This window comes from Xenopus laevis, chromosome 2S, assembly GCF_017654675.1.
Source record: "Xenopus laevis strain J_2021 chromosome 2S, Xenopus_laevis_v10.1, whole genome shotgun sequence".
NCBI classification, from domain to species: domain Eukaryota; kingdom Metazoa; phylum Chordata; class Amphibia; order Anura; family Pipidae; genus Xenopus; species Xenopus laevis.
This window is the reverse complement of record NC_054374.1, coordinates 147,934,522-147,953,239: the sequence shown is the minus strand read 5'-3', so window position 1 is coordinate 147,953,239 and position 18,718 is coordinate 147,934,522. Positions and strand designations below refer to the sequence as shown.

At 38.7% G+C, this 18,718-nt stretch overlaps 1 protein-coding gene across 2 annotated transcripts in view; it reads left to right on the top strand.

The window, feature by feature from the left end:
• cdk8.S (cyclin-dependent kinase 8 S homeolog) overlaps positions 1-18,718 on the top strand; it is a 76,087-nt gene that overhangs the window by 39,356 nt on the left and 18,013 nt on the right. The window contains exons 4-9 of one of the 2 annotated variants that reach the window (XM_018248353.2): positions 4,981-5,121; positions 10,246-10,303; positions 11,698-11,829; positions 15,455-15,598; positions 17,231-17,300; positions 18,198-18,270. In XM_018248353.2, coding sequence (XP_018103842.1) covers positions 4,981-5,121; positions 10,246-10,303; positions 11,698-11,829; positions 15,455-15,598; positions 17,231-17,300; positions 18,198-18,270 — 618 coding nt within the window. 2 annotated transcript variants of the gene reach the window in all.

Genomic DNA, 18,718 nt, shown 5'->3' with positions numbered 1-18,718 from the left:
TTAATTTTTTTAAGAAAAGAAGCACCAAACTGGCTAAAAAGTTTGCACCACACCCCCAGTGGTATTCCCTTTAGTTCATAGGTTAGATATGAGGGTTCGTTTATCAGTTACAAGTAGGAAAAGGCAAATTTTTAGTCCTTGATTCTGCACGGGAATGACGCCTATAGCCCTCTGGCGTTGTGCAGCTAAAATAAAGACACGCGTCCAAAAAATTTCACCGCGCACCGATTTTTTTTGCCGCCCATAGACTTTAGTAGCCGTCTGGGACATTTCGCCGGCGGCAAATGTTTGGCGAAACTAAACGGGTCAAATTCGCCCAAAGTACAAAAAATTAGCACAAAGTTTGTTGCCCATGATACACTTTGCTCCTGGAAACTGCACTTGCTGTTGTCAGGCTTAAAAGACCAGTAACATAATTTTTTTTTTTTTTTTTTTTTAATTAGTTTCTACTTAAAGAAAAAAAAAACACCAAGACAGTTTTAACTTTCAAATCGAAAAGTCTTTATTAAGAAATTACTTACTGATTCTCTGCTTGCGCACCTCTTCAGAAACGGCGACAGGGCAACGATCCATTGTGTGGCTCTCGATTTCTCCTCCCTGCCTTCTATAGGAGATTGCCAGGGAGGAGAAATTGAGCGCCGCACGATGGGAATCATTAAGTCATTTCTTAATAAAGACTTTGCGAATTGAAAGTTAAAACTGCCTTGGTGTTTTTTTGGGTTTTTTTCCGTTTTTTTTATTTATTTATTTTTAAATTATCAATATAAACATCAATACTTAGTTGAGCCTCCTTTGTTAAATGTAACAGCCTCTAGACGCCTCCTATAGCCTTTAAAGCGTGTCTGGATTCAGGATGGCGGTATTTTTGACCATTCTTCCATACAAAATCTCTCCAGTTAAGTTACATTTGATGGCTGCCGAGCATGGACACCCTGCTTCAAATCATCCCATAGATTTTCCATGATATTCAAGTCAGGGGACTGTGACGGCCATTCCAGAATATTGTACTTCTCCCTCTGTATAAGGGATGCATGTTTAGGGTCATTGTCTTGTGGAATATCCAACCCCTGCGTAACTTCAACTTTGTGACTGATGCTTGAACATTATCCTGAAGAATTTGTTGATATTGGGTTAAATTCACCTGACCCTGGACTTTAACAAGGGCCCCAGTCCCTGAACCAACCACACAGCCCCACAGCATGATGGAACCTCCACCAAATTTGACAGTAGGTAGCAGGTGTTTTTCTTGGAATGCGGTGTTCTTCTTCCTCCATGTAAAGCACTTTTTGTTATGACCAAATAACTAAATTTCTGTCTCATCAGTCCAAAGCACTTTGTTCCAAAATGACAGTGGCTTGTCTATATGAGCTTTTGCATACAACAAGCGACTGTTTGTGGCGTGAGTGCAGAAAGTGCTTCTTTCTCATCACCCTGCCATACAGATGTTCTTTGTGCAAATTGCACTGAATTATAGAACGATGTACAGATACACCATCTGCAGCAAGATGTTCTTGCAGGTCTTTGGAGGTGATCTTTGGGTTGTCTGTAACCATTCTCACAATCCTCTGCATATGCCGCTCCTGTATTTTTCTTGACCTGCCAGACCTGTGTTTCACAGCAACTGTGCCTGTGGCCTTCCATTTCCTCATTACATTCCTTACGGTTGAAACTGACAGTTTAAACCTCTGAGATAGCTTTTTGTAGCCTTCCCCTAAACCATGATCCTGAACCATCTTTGTTTTTAGATCTTTTGAGAGTTGCTTTGAGGATCCCACACTGTCACTCTTCAGAGGAGAGTCAAACAGAAGCACAACTTGCAATTGGCCACCTTAAATACCTATATCAGGATTGGACACACCTGCCTATCAAGTTCAAGGCTTAACGAGCTAATCCAACCAATTTGGTGTTGCCAGTAATCGGTATTGAGCAGTTACTTGCATTAAAAATTACCCAAATTTTTGCACAGCCAGTTTTTCACATTTGATTTAATTTCATACAACTGAATACTGCTTCACTAAAAATCCCCAGTACTCAGATGGAGTAAATTATTATGCAAGCAGAGAGGGGTTCCCAAACTTTTTCTTATGACTGTATCTTGAAGTCACCTGGGTGATTTTGGAAGAACGAAACAACGTGTTCGTTTTACCACCGGCGATTTCAGTTATTTCCCATGGAGAAGCATTTTTGAGAGATTTGTCGATTTGTCTTGCCTTTTAACCGTGGGCGACAAATCCCCCTGTCAGCCATTGCCCTAATACTTTTGATTTTAATGTATTTATTTTATAAAGATAACATTCCAAGAAGCAGCAGCACCTGGGTAGGGACTCGTTTGTCTCGTTCCATGTGAATTTTTATGTTTCTTTATGTGTAACCTTGCACTGAAAAGAATGTCGCTCAGTATAAATATTTCCCTATGGAACCTGAAAACACAAGCCGTTCTCAGCGGTGCCTCCTTTAGCATATGGGAGCAGTTCTTTGTTCTGTTTATTTTTCACTTAGCAGAGTAATGAGATTTCTCATCAGAATCCTTCTGGGTTTTACCTTGTGTAGAAAGGGAGTTGTACGAATAAAGTGCCAGCTTTTTAGTTTAATTGCTTTTGTGTGCTTCTGAGCTCCAACAATGTTGTTGCAGGTGTGTGGCATTGTTCCCCTTGCAAAAGCTTTCTTTGGCTATTGAAAATGGAATCTCTGGCCTACCTTTATTCTTGTTCAGAATCTTGTATGGCTTTTACTTAGAGGGTGGAAGGAGATTTTTGGCTCTGTGTTTTTTTTTTTTTAATTCTGCAATGAGCTAAGGCAGATAAAGATGGTAGAAAAGCCCACAGACGGAACTCAATGGACCAGCTTCTCCTTTCACTTGAGTATACTTAAGCCTCTGTTACTATATTGCATACCAGTACTGAGCTTCCGCCTCTGGCTGGGATTCTTAGAAGTGCACTTTCAAAATCCCTTTTCTAAGGCGGCAGTTTTCCAACATCTTGCCTTTCATCAGCGTGACTACCACTAGAATACGTTCCAATTACTGCCTATGCTATATATAGTGAATAAAGTACCCCCTCTTGTAAAATATAAGTATATTATAAGTTACCGAGGAGTTTCATGACCATGTAACAGGTCATGGAACTCCGAGGTAACTTCTAATATCCTCATATTTTGCAACTGGGGGTACTTTATTTATTATAATACACAAGTTTCAGTAAGTCATGTGACAGAAATGACATCAGAACTCACCGTTTATAACTGATGACATCAGAACTCACCGTTTATAAGGATATAATTTACAAGATATTTATGGCTTTTGTGTATTATACAGGCATTCATGCCTCCTGCAAGTATTAGGAGTTGGATTGCTGAACCGGGGGTTTCATTCTGTCCCTAAGGAAGCATCCTCCTCGCTTTTTATTTTTTAAAGAAGAACTAAACCCTAAAAATGAATATGGCTAAAAATGCCATATTTTATACACTGCACTCATTGCACCAGCCTAAAGTTTCAGCTTGTCAATAGCAGCAATGATCCAGGACTTCAAACTTGTCACAGGGGCTCACCATCTTGGAAAGTGTCTGTGACACTCACATGCTCAGTGAGCTCTGAGAAGCTGTTGAGAGGCTAAGCTTAGGGGTCGCAATCAGCCTTATATTGTGACATTTCTATTCTATGTGTACTGTATATTGTGAGTCAGTCTCTAAGGTCAGTAAGTGACAGCAGCACAGAGTATGTGCAGTGAATCAGCAAAAATGAAGATGGAGAGCTACTGGGGCATCTTTGGAGACACAGATCTTTACTGCTAAAGTGCTGTGGTTGCCTTGGGCTGGTATAGAAGCACAAAACATAATATACTTAGTTCTCCTTTAAGAAAGTAGGTTATTTATTCCTCTGTAAACCTTTTACTAACCATTAGTTGGGAAAGAACAGAAACTTCTTTTTTTTTTTAGGTGCATAAAAAATGAATCTGATGAAAATTCAGTCAACTTAAGTAGCAGTAAACTATCATTAAGAAATGACACATTGCATTGCTTTGGATTTGATAGGCATGATAGCTTGACACCAGACCTAAAAATAAGAGCAAGGTGTAATTATGTCTATGGCATACAAACACAGCATCGTTAATTATATTTAATGGGGCAGCATACCTTCCTGTTCAACATGATTGCATTGGATAGGGCTTGTGCTGAGCATACATTTTGTCTATTGCTTTCATCACACAAAAAACTGTGGTTTTGTTATTACGTAAGATAAACTGGACAAATCAGGAGCTTGCAGCTACTCCATGTTTGGTTTTCGCGAGGGAGATCAGTAGATTCCCAGTGCACTGAGAAATCCCTGTATAATAAACTCCTGCTAACTAAACAGTCACATAAGAGTACAGGAAGAAGGTTGTATCCTGGTACAGGTATTATCCAGAATGCTCGTGACCTGGGGTTTTCTGGATAACAGATCTTTCCGTAATTTGGATCTTCATACCTTAAGTTTACTAGAAAATAGTACAAACATTTAATAAACCCACTAGGCTGGTTTGTTTCCAATAAGGATTAAATATATCTTAGTTTGGATCAAGTACAAGTTACTGTTTTATTATTACAGGGAAGAAATAAGAAATCATTTTTAAAAATTTGCATTATTTGGATAAAATTAAGTCTATGGGAGATGGCCTTTCTGTAATTCAGAGTTTTCTGGGTAACCTTTAATTTTATCATCTACAAGGGCCAAACATGGAGTCGTTCAGTTTCCCGTTTTGGCTGCATGAAACAAACCATAGATTTTTCCTGATTAAAACAAAAAGGCAAAAAGTATGTTTAGCACAAACCCTATTTATTGCACTGGTGTTGAAAGCGAGGACGTATGGCATCAGTGCTTGGCTTTGAAGTATGTGTGTGGCTTTGCCGTAGTAAACCGTGAAGATTAAATGAAAGACTTGATGTTAATGAAAATAACTTCCAAATGTTTGTTCTCACAGCTCAATGTGTTTCTCCTTCTTTCAGCACATCATCAAATTTCACAGGGCCTCCAAAGCAAACAAGAAACCTGTGCAGTTACCTCGGGGAATGGTGAAGTCACTGCTTTATCAGATTTTAGATGGTATTCACTACCTTCATGCAAACTGGGTTTTACATAGAGATTTGGTAAGTTGATTTCGTATAAGGTATGAACGCGTGTGGAGATGATGTTTGATTTTTTTTTTTAACACAAGAAAAATAATGATCTGACGGGTGCTGCAATTAATTAGGCTGAAGGGTTCTTGTACAGGCTGTAGCTCACAATATGGTCAGGCTAATATATCATTACCACATAAGAAGGAGGATTGCTGGCTCCAGTGTGTCCTGGTCATTAAATGGTACTGCTGTAGATTCCCTGGAGTCTGTGTCACACTCCCGAAGTACATATATCATAGAGAAGAAAGGAATAAACAGCTTCAGGCAGTACTTAATAAACTGCAAGTGTTCATTTATTAGCAGTGTGCTGCCTGAAGCTGTTTATTCCTTTCTTCTCTATCATTACCACATACACAAGTGCTCAAGTACTGTGAAGTTCTCCAGATGGTTGTAGTAAAATGCAAACTGTCAACAACAAAGAGAGGGAGTTGTTTATACCGAGTGCCTGTTGGACTACAGTAGCAACAGGCTATTGCCATTTATACATCTTTATCACCTTTTGAACATGCTGGTAAATCCAGGAGGGTATATGTAGTGTCACAGTAAAGAAAGCAAACTTAAAGGGATACTGTCATGGGAAAAAAAAAATTCAAAATGAATCAGTTAATAGTGCTGCTCCAGCAGAATTCTGCACTGAAATCCATTTCTCAAAAGAGCAAGCAGGTTTTTTTATATTCAATTTTGAAATCTGACATGGGGCTAGACATTTTGTCAATTCCCAGCTGCCCCAAGTCATGTGACTTGTGCTCTGATAAACTTCAGTCTCTCTTTACTGCTGTACTGCAAGTTGGACTGATATCACCCCCTCCCTTTCCCCCCCCAGCAGCCAAACAAAAGAACAATGGGAAGGTAACCAGATAGCAGCTCCCTAACACAAGATAACAGCTGCCTGGTAGATCTAAGAACAACACTCAATAGTAAAAACCCATGTCTCACTGAGACACGTTCAGTTACATTGAGAAGGAAAAACAGCAGCCTGCCAGAAAGTATTTCTCTCCTAAAGTGCAGGCACAAGTCACATGACCAGGGGCAGCTGGGAAATTGACAATTGTCTAGCGCCATGTCAGATTTCAAAATTGAATATAAAAAAATCAGTTTGCTCTTTTGAGAAATGGATTTCAGTGCAGAATTCTGCTGGAGCAGCACTATTAACTGATTCATTTTTTATTCCCATGACAGTATCCATTTAAGCCTATCCATTTAAGCCTACATATAATGCTGTTGTCATCTTGTGGATAAGCAATGATTTCTTTAAAAAGTTTAAATACACTCAAGCAAGTCTATTTCTGCATTGTTTTACAGAAATATAGATTATTCACAACAGTCCCTGTCCAAGGCCTCTATTCCATTCACAAACACTAGGGTCAGTTTCCCCTCACAACAGTATCAATAAATTGGTATGGGAGCTATTCAAAACCCTCTGGTATCAAATTTAAGAAACATAATTTTGTTTATATCCTTGTAGTAAGACATGCTGGTAGGAAAACAATAATAGTGAGATTTTTCTGTCCCCGTAAAGCATGATTCTCTATGTTAGCAAGGACCCCTTGTCAGGAAAACCCAGGTGCCGAACATTTTAAATAAAATAACTTACATCTGTGGGTCAGTAAAAAGGCAACCTGCTCCCAACCTGAAGCCTTCGCAATTTGACACGCTGTCCTTACTTATATGCTTGTTCCCAGGGCTGCCATCAGAAATCACGGGGCCCACACAATTTCACACACACAATTTTCTGGGCCCCCGTCCACCCTAACGATTCAGTACAAGGCCACACAAGACACAAGCATTAAAAACATTAAGTGCCCCTCTACACGTTTAAAAAAAGAACTTTGGCGCTCAAGACCCCCCTACAAGTTTTGGTGGTCAGGGCCCCCTAAAAGTTGAAGAAAAAAAAACATTGGTGGCCACAGACCCCCTACAAGCTAAAAAAAAAAAAACATATGTGGCCAGGCCCCCTACAAGTTATAAGAAAAAAACACTGCACAGTGCAAGTCCCGCTAAAGCCACATGGCTATTGGATAAACTGGAGGGGAGGTTCAAACTTCACCCATCCAATCCCCATGCGACTTTGCGGGACTTACACTTCACAGGCGAATGAGAGCACAGGAAGCAAGATACAGGAACTGGAGCTGTATCCCACCCTCCCTTTGGAAGTCTGCAGCTCACTCACGGCAGGGGCCCAGCTATGCATGTAAGTGCAGCATGGCCAGGCCCCCCTTAACTCCCCAAACCATCCGGGCCTGGGACAGCAGTACCCCCTTTTCCGCCCTGCTTCTCTGATATCCATAGCACTAATGAGACAGATGCAAGTAATGGCTGTCAGAAGGAGTTGGAATTTGAGGAAGCTGATTTTGCAGGTGGTGCTATGCAAGAAACAAAATGCCTGTAATCTGCTGGAATATCGCTGCTACAGCCCACACTTGCCGACTTGTGGGTTTTGGATCAGTCTGCATAATACTACCCACAACATACATTACAATTTTAATTTTTTTCCACAAATGGAATAAGCAGCCTAACGGCCAAAAAAAAAAATCACGGAATATAACAGTTTTCATAAAGTAAAACGAAATATGTAAAAACACAAATTTAGCAAAACAAGATGGGCAGATTAATTCTTGGCTAATTTATATTCAGAGGGGCGCTCTGGCTGTGAAAGGATTATCATCTTATTTTGAGAAGCGAGTACTAATGAGAATTTTTCTAGACACAGGCCAGATACGTACAGTCTGATGCTAATATAGACTGGCTGGGGCTTTATTTGTTGCTCTCAAAGTATTCTATTAAAACTTTTTTTTTATATCCTTAGCTTTCCAATTAGCTGCCCGTGTCAGAGCCAAATGAACTTCTTATGTTTTCATCTTAATGATGCTTACTCATAACGGCTATTACAGAATTTCCATGTAGGTTCCACTTCCATGGCATCACGGCTTAGGGCAGTGCTCCCCAACCAGTAGCTCATGAGCAACATGTTTCTCTCCAACCCCTTGGATGTTGTTCTCAGTGGCCTCAAAGCAGGTGCCTTTTTTTGAAATCCAGGCTTGGAGGCAAGTTTTAGTTGCATAAAAACCAGATGTACTGCCAAACAGAGCCTCAATGTAGGTTGACAATCCATATAGCAGCTACCAAATAGCCAATTACAGCACTTATTTGGCACCCCAAGAACATTTTTCATGCTTGTGTTACTCCCCAACTCCTTTTCCTTCTAAATGTTGCTCACGGCTTCAAAGGGTTGGGGATCACTGGCTCAGGGGCTTCAGTTTCACCTTGTTACAATTTTGTGATTCCAGGAGCTGCATTAGAACTCCATGCAATTATAAATCTATGGATTAGGGCTCAGTCAGTGGAGACAGTTATATGACAGAAAATATACTTTTAGCTACTAGTGAGCATCTAAAATATTGTTTTCTAACCTTTAGCAATCGTGGCATTTTGACCACACTATAGTGCTTTTAACGTGAAAATTTAAATTTAGCATGAGCTTCATCATACTGAAATATGAAATATTCTAAATACAATCAATTAAATATTCTGCATCATTTCTGAAATAATCAATTTTATCTTCACTATTCCCCTCTCCGCCTCCGTTTCTCTTCATTCTCTTTTCATTTAGCAGTTGGGTGTCAGATATTCATTGACAGTCCAATATATCTTATAGGGGGGGCTTCCTTTCCTAGCAGATGAATTAGAACTCACTCAAATAACTGATTCCAGTAAAAACAAAATCTAACAAAAGAACTGCCTTTTGCACAAATTCTGCATGTAGAGAGACGTGATGTCTGCTGATTTTAAGAGTGAGCTCTAATACATCTTCCAGGCAAAAGGAGCCCCCTATAAGATAAATTGGATCTAACTGTCAATGAATATCTGACACCCAACTGCTGCATGAAGAGAGAATGAAGAGAAACAGATGCTGAGAGAGGGATAGTGAAGATAAACTTGATTATTTAAAAAAACGGTACAGATTTTTTAATTGATCATCTTTAGAAAATTTCTTATTTCAGTATACTGAAGATTATATTAAATTTTCTTTTTCACGAAAGTTGCCCTTGAAGGGAAACCTTTAATATCATCAGTCCTATTATTGTCCATGGTAAATAAAATAAAAAAATACTTTACTCCCTTGGGGTGATATGGCTTCAGAATTGACTCAATACATTATGACAAATGCACTCTCACTATATGGTTATCCCTAAGGAAATCTGCAAATACTGATGAAAATAGTTTATTTTAATCTTCATTGCACTGTTCCGTTTCATTGTAGCCTTTTTTTTCTTACATTTTCAAACCAGCTTTTTGAAATATGTTGGCGCTCTATAAATACATGTTAATAATAATAATAATAATATGCAAGACACACTCTCTCTCTCTCTCTCTCTCTCTCTCTCTCTCTCTCTCTCTCTCTCTCTCTCTCTCTCTCTCTCTCTCTCTCTCTCTCTCTCTCTCTCTCTCTCTCTCTCTCTCTCTCTCTCTCTCTCTCTCATATTTCTTAGGGGTGGAGGATATAGTGAATAAAGTACCCCCTCTTGTAAAATACAAGGATAATTTAAGTTACCAAGGTTGTGTGCCTACATTTATTTGTCCATGATGGAGATTATTCTTGAGCATAAGGGAACCCTTAACATTCACAAGGTTTAAAGTTCACAAGGATCGACTCAAACGCAGATTAACTGCTCAAACTTCAGTGTTTATTGTTTAACACAACATGTTTCGAGTCTCGTGAGACTCTTTGTCAATAAACCCTTAACATCTTCACGCCTTTGCCTAGTACAAGTACATGGCGCTCTTTTTATGTTGCAGCTATAGCCACTTGGATTACACACAGGGAATGGTGTAACCCCTTTCCTAAATTGTGCAGGTTGTTTCCAGTTGTCTGAAAGTGTATCAACCAGCACAAATCTGCAGTGAAATGTTATTATTATGGATACAGTTGCCTGGAATCTTGGGGGGAAAATGTTACATTGTGGGGAGAAAAGATATATTACCATATTAATAGTAGAAAGAGGGGATATATGTGATGTTTTTATCATTTTATGATTCTTCATATTAGTCAATAATTTCCTTTAAGCCTTTCTTTTTAAAAACCTTTCCCCTCAGAAACCGGCAAATATTTTGGTAATGGGTGAAGGTCCAGAACGAGGACGAGTAAAAATAGGTTTGTATGATAAAACTATGACATTTATAGCTGCACATTATTATTAGATAAGAATTACGGGTGGCATTGGATCTGGGTGGGAGATGCATTAATTCAGAGGAAAGGTAACAAATTGTTTAATAAATAAGCTAATTGCAGCTATGGCTTGCATTGTAAATGAGCCTTGTTGGGTAGGCAAAGCAAGCACATGACCATGTGTGTTTGCCTCAAAATGCTTGATAAAAGGCCAAATGTGACCTGAAACGTTGCTGTTAACCAGGTTCTGTCATACATATCCAATAAATGCATTTTAATTAATAATTATCTAGTGCTGTACGAAGAATCTTGTTCTAATTGAAGAGAGAGCGAAAGCTGAGAATGGGGAACTGACTATTTTTGGATAGAGCAATGAATTTGTATTTATAGTTAAAAACTATTTTGTTTCCATGTGCTGGAGCTTGAATTTTCATGACACAAATTGTTCACTATAAAAATAAAAACTGGTAAATAGGCTGTGCAAAAAAAAACAAAAAACCTTCCAATATAGTTAGCCAAAAATGTAATTTATAAAGGATGGCGTGACTGGGTGTCTAACACAGCAGAACACTCCTTTCTGCTTTGCAGCTTTCTTTGTTTCCACTGATCGGTTACCTGGCAATAACCAATCAGTGACTTGAGGGGGACGGCACGTGGGTCATAACTGTTGCTTTTGAATCTGAGCTGCATGCGGAGGATCAATTGCAAACTCACTGAACAATTATGTCCCATGTGGGCCCCCTTCTAGTCGCTAACTCAGAGGTAGAGAGCTGAAAAGCAGGAAAAAGCTGTCACTCCAGCCTTTATACATTACATTTTTGGCTAACTAACTATATAAGAAACATTTTTTATTTTGCACAGCCTATCTATTTTTCCAGTTTTTATATTTACACTGAACGGTTCCTTTAAGAATATAGTGTATGTTGTGTATGACCGTTCAACCATGATCTTGAACTTGATCCCGGTCCTTGTGTTTTATCAGAGCAATAAAGAGTATAAAGTACAATCAAACTCCTCTTAACCTACATGTTGACACCTAGGGAGCAATGGGGGGGGGGACTTATTGTATCAACCTCAATTTTGTACTAGCCTGAATTTTTTTAGATTTTAATTAAAAAGGATAGCCAGGGTGCAATTTAGTGCAAGTTCTGCTTTGGTTCCAGTTTAGCATAGATGTTTACTGCCTGTGTGTATTCTTCAGCAAAGAGCTATCGTATGTTAATATTGATCTGTGGCACCTTTATAACATAAGATGAATATGGCCCCCGTCTCTCAGCTATTCAATCATTCTTGTGCTGAATAATTATAGCAAACATATGTTTGATATAAATCTAAGTAAACCTATGCAACAAGTAATACTTAGCTTTCCTGTTTTACAGCGGACATGGGATTTGCCCGGTTATTTAATTCACCTTTAAAGCCTTTAGCAGATTTAGACCCTGTAGTTGTTACTTTCTGGTATCGCGCCCCAGAATTATTGCTGGGGGCACGCCATTATACCAAAGCTATTGGTGAGTATAACAAATCCTATTGCTTTCCTCTCTTGTGATGCTTCATATTTCTCCTTTGGATTAGATTGCTAGATTTATTGTCCATGCTTTCATTTCATTCTTTCAGCACTAGCTCAAGTTTTAACTTTTGTAGTATTTGCATTTTCTTTCTCTCCACACTTCCCATTCTTTTCATTTTTAGCATGCTTCCTCTTTATTTGATTTATATTTTATATTTTACTCAGTGAAGGTATATGAATTCCATATGCTTTATTCTTTTATATTTTCATGCTTCTGTCACCTATTTCTATTGCCCTCTGTCCTTCCTGCTCCAGTTTACCAGTTTACCTTTGAAATGTTTTTAAATTAACAGAACTGTGAGCTGTATTTAAAAGAGTGGCATCTATTTTTAATTTCCTTGGAGCGTAGTGGTAGGTTTTTGTTTTTTTTAATAAAGCTACTTCTTTTTTATCCTAATCTCAGCACAGACATAGTTTAGCTGGCAGTACAGTATTATTATTGAGCAAGTCATGGATTCACAATAACATGCAATGTGTTGGCATAAATTCACTTTTCACAAATTGAATTAAGGTTGATTATTTTTATGCCTGCCAATATTCCCAGTTTACAATTTGTGATGTTTTCGGCCAGCTAATACATATAATAGGCCATTTATTAAATATTCAGTACATGTAACACATGGGTCAGATTGTGATAAAAATGGTTAATGTAACACATAGAAGTCTGTGGACAAACTGTGGCTGGGGGCATCACAATCTCTCGCCATAAGCCCTCAGCTGGACCTCTATATTATAAACTGACCATGCAAAGGAAGATGCACTTGTGTGGCAGGTTGCCAAATTAGCACAGTTTTGCTCAGTTTGACCCCCAACCAATGTTTGGATCACTTGAAATTCTTATGCAGAACCATCTGGAGAACATAACATCCACTTGCCTCTTACTGAATTCACCAGATAGTTATTTACATAGCTAGTAAGTTATATGGTTAGTAAGTTACATGGTTAGTAAGTTACATGGTTAGTAAGTTACATGGTTAGTAAATTACATAGTTAGTAAGTTACATAGTTAGTAAGTTACATAGTTAGTAAGTATTACATAGTTAGTAAGTAAGTTACATAGTTAGTTAGTAAGTTACATAGTTAGTTAGTAAGTTACATAGTTAGTTAGTAAGTTAGGTTGAAAAAAGACAGATGTCCATCAAGTGCAACATTTTAAGTATATATATAACCTGCCTAACTGCTAGTTGATTCAGAGAAAGGCAAAAAAAAATCCATTTCTAAGCCTCTCCAATTTACTTCAGAGGGGGAAAAAATCCTTCCTGACTCCATAGGATTCATTAATTAATTCACTGATCCCTGAGCATATAACCATTTGCTTTTGCACCGTACTCTGGCCAGTAAGATCAGTGATCCCCGGCCAGTAGCTCGTCAGCAACATGTTGCTCGCCAACCCCTTGGATGTTGCTCCCAGTGGCCTCAAAACAGGTGCTTATTTTTGATTTCTAGGCTTGGAAGACAAGCTTTGGTTGTATAGAAACCAGGTGTACTGCCAAACAGAACCACAATGTAGGTTGACAATCCTCATAGAGGCTACCAAATCAGTGCCAATCACAGCACTTATTTGACACCCCAAGAAAAATTTTCATGCTTGCTTCAACTCCTTTTACTTACGAATGTTGCTCACGGGTTCAAAAGGTTGGGGATCCCCTAGTAAGATGATGCCTTCAGCAGCAGCTATCAAGTTGTCAGCCGATTTCAGCCCATGTATGTAACTAAAAGCTGTATGCCAATATGTATATGAGGATGAAAAGTAAAAAAAAAATATTACTTTTCTAACACCATTCAAAACGGGGCCAAATTGGGAGGATCTGATCATTTGGCCCCTGGGCCAATGTTCAGATCATACTGTCGACCTACAGAGACCCATCTAGAGAGCATCACATTGGTGAACCAACAGTCCTGGCCCAATGGTTTTTTTTTTTTATTTAAACCTTGACTGATGGATTTCTGACAGTTTGACTGATTTTTTGTCAGATATCCATGAGTCAAGGCTGTTGGGAGGATCCTAGTTCTAGTAACCTTAGCAGCCAATTAATGGATAGAATTTACTGTTGTATTATTGGAAGGCAAACATCAGATTGGCTTTTGTGGGTTACTACTCATGAACTAGATCTTATTCGTCTAAATTGTTTGACATCAGTAGAAATCAAAGTAGGTAGGGCCAACATTTTAAGCATGGTAAAATCAGTGAATTTAAAGCGAGTGTACCATTAAATATGTAGGGCACGTGTAACTGCAAAACGTGTCCATGAATCATAGCTCTAAATGTAAAGCTGTTCAGCTTGTGAAAAATAAGATGTCAAAAGATTAACGTTCATTTTGTGGAAAATGTAAGTTATTCATGGAAAATGCAATAAACATCCTTTTAACTTTCAAGTCCGCATATATGTAAACTCTGTTCTCATGAATATAACACGTTTTCCATTTGAGTTTTGCTGTGCTCCTTTTCAAAATATATAGATTTAAAATGTTCCTCCCCTCTTCGGATGCATTTCCAAATGGTTCATTTGTTTTTCAAGTCAAAAATAGTTTTGGTGGATTGGCAGAGCTCTAAAGTGGTTTTGTTATAAGCTAAATAATGTAGAAGTTTTATTTTCTTGACTTCAACGGCAGCTAAACTTTTATATCACACACACTTTGCAATTCCACTAAGGTCGGCTGGCAGGGGTCATTATTTTCAATTTTACGAAAGCTGTCATTGTAAAACCTGTCACACTTCTTTTTATACATCTGAGTGATTTTGGAAATTATAATGAAATTGTGTTATAAAAGTTATTGTCCATGGGGGGAAAAAAAGGAAAGACTGGGAATTTTCAAAAAAAAGTCATGAATGTTTTTAGCTCACTTTTTATATATCCTCTGAAACTATTCAGTCATCAGTTTATTTTTAATGCATGTACGGGAGCAGAATGCTCGTTTTCTGGAAATTGGGTTTTTCCGTAATTTGGAATTTTATGCGTTCTCTGCTAAAATATAAATAAATAATTTAAACATTAAATAAACCTAGTAGGATTAATTATATCTTAGATAGGATCAAGTACAAGGTACTGTTTTGTTATTACAGAGAAAATGGAATATGTTTAAAATGTTAAATTGAAATAAAATGGAGTTTATGGGATAGTGGGTTTCCAGATAACTGATCCTATATGTTACCTTTTTAAACTTATTCTAATGCAGTGCTGTTCTGTTTTGATGGCCATACACAATTACGATCTTTCCCACGTCCATTGGTCATACAAAAGATGTTTTGTCCACTCTACTAACGTTAAAGAATTATTTTCTGTTTGTACCTGCATATCTAACGACTCAGCTTTTAACTCCTCGCATAGAAGAGAGTGCACTCACGAGGAATGTTCTGCGCATGAGCCTTATCTGAATAATATGTATTGCTCATGTGTTTCAGTCACGCACCGATTATCGCACAAAAGATCTATCATATGATAATATTGGTGTGTCTATGGCCACCTCAAGAGACTCAAAGTGCTGTTTAACCAAAATGAATATATATATATTTATCTGTCTTCCTCTAATGCCTTTTCTTTTGTGTGTTTCCCCCACCCCCCAAGATATTTGGGCTATAGGATGTATATTTGCAGAGCTTCTAACGTCAGAGCCAATTTTTCATTGTCGACAGGAAGATATCAAAACTAGTAACCCTTATCATCACGACCAGCTGGATAGAATATTTAATGTCATGGGATTTCCTGCAGGTATACATTTCCAGAAAGCATTTAAATAAATGGGACAAAAAGAACTGGCTGAATCTGTGGTTTCAACAGCGCTCTCCAACTTCTTCCATAGAATGGGCCAGTATACAAAATGTTGGCTGGCCAAGTGTATTAAAATGAGTATGTCATTAAAGTGAATCATAGATAAATCAGGTCACAGTGGAGGCCTACTTCTGCCCTAAAGGCCTCAAGGTGGACAGTCCTGAATTAAAATATAATACATTTTTTTTTTTTTTTTAAACCTAGAGGTAACCTTTAATTTATACTCAAAATGGAGAAAAATTGCCAGAGTACGGTTTGCCTTTAAAAAGATTTATTACAGCAAATAGATGTTAGTACCACAATTTGGCCAAAATATGTAAACTCATGTGCCACATCAAGGCCCCTCAATGTATGCGGGTCCTACATTCTAAGTGCATTTACAGGTATGTCCCCCAGCAAGCAGTGTGACTGAGCAGTAAGCACGCTTACCCTTAATGGAGAATTCAACTGTTTAGCCAAAAAAACCCTACCCCCCACCCCACGTAGACCCATCCTCCCCCCCAGGATAGCTGCCCCCCGGGGAAATGCCCCTAACTTTATACTTACCCCTCGGTGCAGATTCAGGCATCAGACTTCACAGCAGCCATCTTCGGTGTATTCCGGCGCTTCGGCAATTTCCATCCATTTCGGCTCATGTGCAATTGTCTCAAACCGGTAAATTGCTCTGACTGGGCATGCGCCGCTTCGCCCGTCTCCCACTCGGCTTACCGAAGACCCGGAAGATCGCTGCAGGGAAGTCCGATGAATGAATCTGCACCGAGGGGCAAGTATAAATTTAGGGACATTTCCCTGGCGGCAGCTAGCCTGGGGGGGAGGGGGGGTCTACTTGGGGGGGGGTTTCGGCTAAACGGTTGACTTCTCCTTTAACTCGGGAGCTCTAGTAAGAAAGAAGGGAGCTCTTAAAGGGGTTGTTAACCTTTGAGATAACTTTTAGTATGATGTAGAGTGATATTCTGAGACCGTTTGCGATTGGTTTTAATTTTTTTTGTTTAAGGTTTTTGACTTATTTAGCTTATAATTCAGCAACTCTTCAATTTGCATTTTAAGCAGTCTGGTTGCTAAGGTCCAAATTACCCTAGCAACCATGCATTTATTTGAATAAGAGAACGGGATATGAAGAGGCCTGAATAGAAAGATGAGTAATAAAAAGAAGCTATAACAATAAATGTGTAGCCTTACAGGCCATTTGTTTCTTAGAAGGGGTCAGCGATGCCCATTTGAAAACTGCAAAAAGTCAGAAGAAAAAGGCAGATAGCTATAAAAAATAAATAATGAAAACCAATAGAAATGTTTCTTAGAATTGGCCATTCTATAACATACTAAAAGTTACCTTAATGGTGAACCACCCCTTTAAGCCCCAGCCAATAAACCTAAAACTGTAAATAATTCCCTGTTTTAAAAGCTGAATAGCAGCTATAGGCAATATTTGGCAATAATTTGTACACGAAACACAGAAAGAAATCGCCAGCGCTCAGTCTGACCCACGCTGTGGCATTGACCAGCTGCTTAGGAGCACCCTTGTGCCAGCGCTCGGTCTAACCCAAAACCTTTAATTTATGCTTATTTGTTTAGATAAAGATTGGGAAGACATTAAAAAGATGCCTGAGCATTCAACTCTAATAAAGGACTTCCGCAGGAACACGTAAGTAAACCCAAACTCTTCTGTAGGTCACACCAACAGCTGTCTTTTCCACCGCTGGTATATCACAGATTAGTCATGTTATTTGCAAAGCTGATTGTACTGAATTGAAAGACATCTGACATTCTTTTTTGGGCCAGCCTACCAAACTTGGCTGTGTAATCCAACCCCAACTTATTTTCCCCAGTGTCACGGGTACACTACTGCAAATAGTGGTGGTTGACAAAAAAAATAAATTGCATGTTCTCAACCAAACAGGGTTACCAGTGACTGACTTAGATCAACATGGATTTATTTATTACATGCACTCCTCTATAATTCCACTGTCTAGTGTTCCTTTATGTTACTTTGATTAAAAAAAAAAAAAAAAGTGTTTTTTGGGGGGTGGGTTTTGGTTTCGATTTCTTTGACCTTCTAACACCCATCAGTCGTCACAAACACCTGCCCTGTGGAATTCATGGTGGAATAGTTGTGGATCGGAATTGCTGAAAGGTTGCCAGGAACCTTGTAGCATCCACCCTGTTGGCCTCCAAACCAATGAAATGTAAGCGTCAAATGCTGGATCTGCTCTTGAAAACGTGCTGCGAAGCATACATGTCACTGTAAAAATATTCATAGTTACATAGTTTGGGTTAAAAACAAAGACAAAAGTCCCTCTAGACAGAAAAGAAAAAAGATAAAAACAATTGCTGTTCAGTCAGCACTCTATATATCATGCACAAAGCCAGGAACTTACAGAATGGGTATGGAAGACCTGGACTGGCCTGCACAGATTCCTAACCTCAAACCAGCTGAACACTGCATGGATACTTTTATGTGTATGTATTTTAGGAGTGTGTGTGAGTGCAGGTGCACTTGCTGGAGGACCTATGGTACATTTTCCATATTTTGATGTTTCAGGTACACCAACTGCAGCCTTATAAAATACATGGAAAAGCATAAAGTAAAACCAGACAGCAAAACATTCCACTTGGTAAGTGTTCGTGCCATGCACAAAGGCTCAAAAATGTATTCCTTGCATTGTGACTCACACCTGTGCTTCTGTGTGCCTCAGCCTGAAACCATGGGGGGGGGGGTTAGATGCTGTTTTCTCTATCACCACAAATACATTGATGGCGAAGAACCTCCAATGTGAGACATTGACTTAAGAGGTCATCTTGAATCCCCCCAATAGCTCATGTGAATTGTTTTCAATAATAGGAACTTTAAGATACAATTATAAAAATACAGACCTAACACAGACTTTTGCAAACCTGACTGTCCTATGTAAGTTATGACTTTAAACATTAAGGGTCAGAAAACTGTCAAATTAGACTAGGGAGTTATTCAAATTCGATTTTCGAGATCTATCATACATTGGCCCTTTAAGAACTCAAATTTGAATATTAGCCACCTAAAACCTGCCACATTGCTGTTCAAGT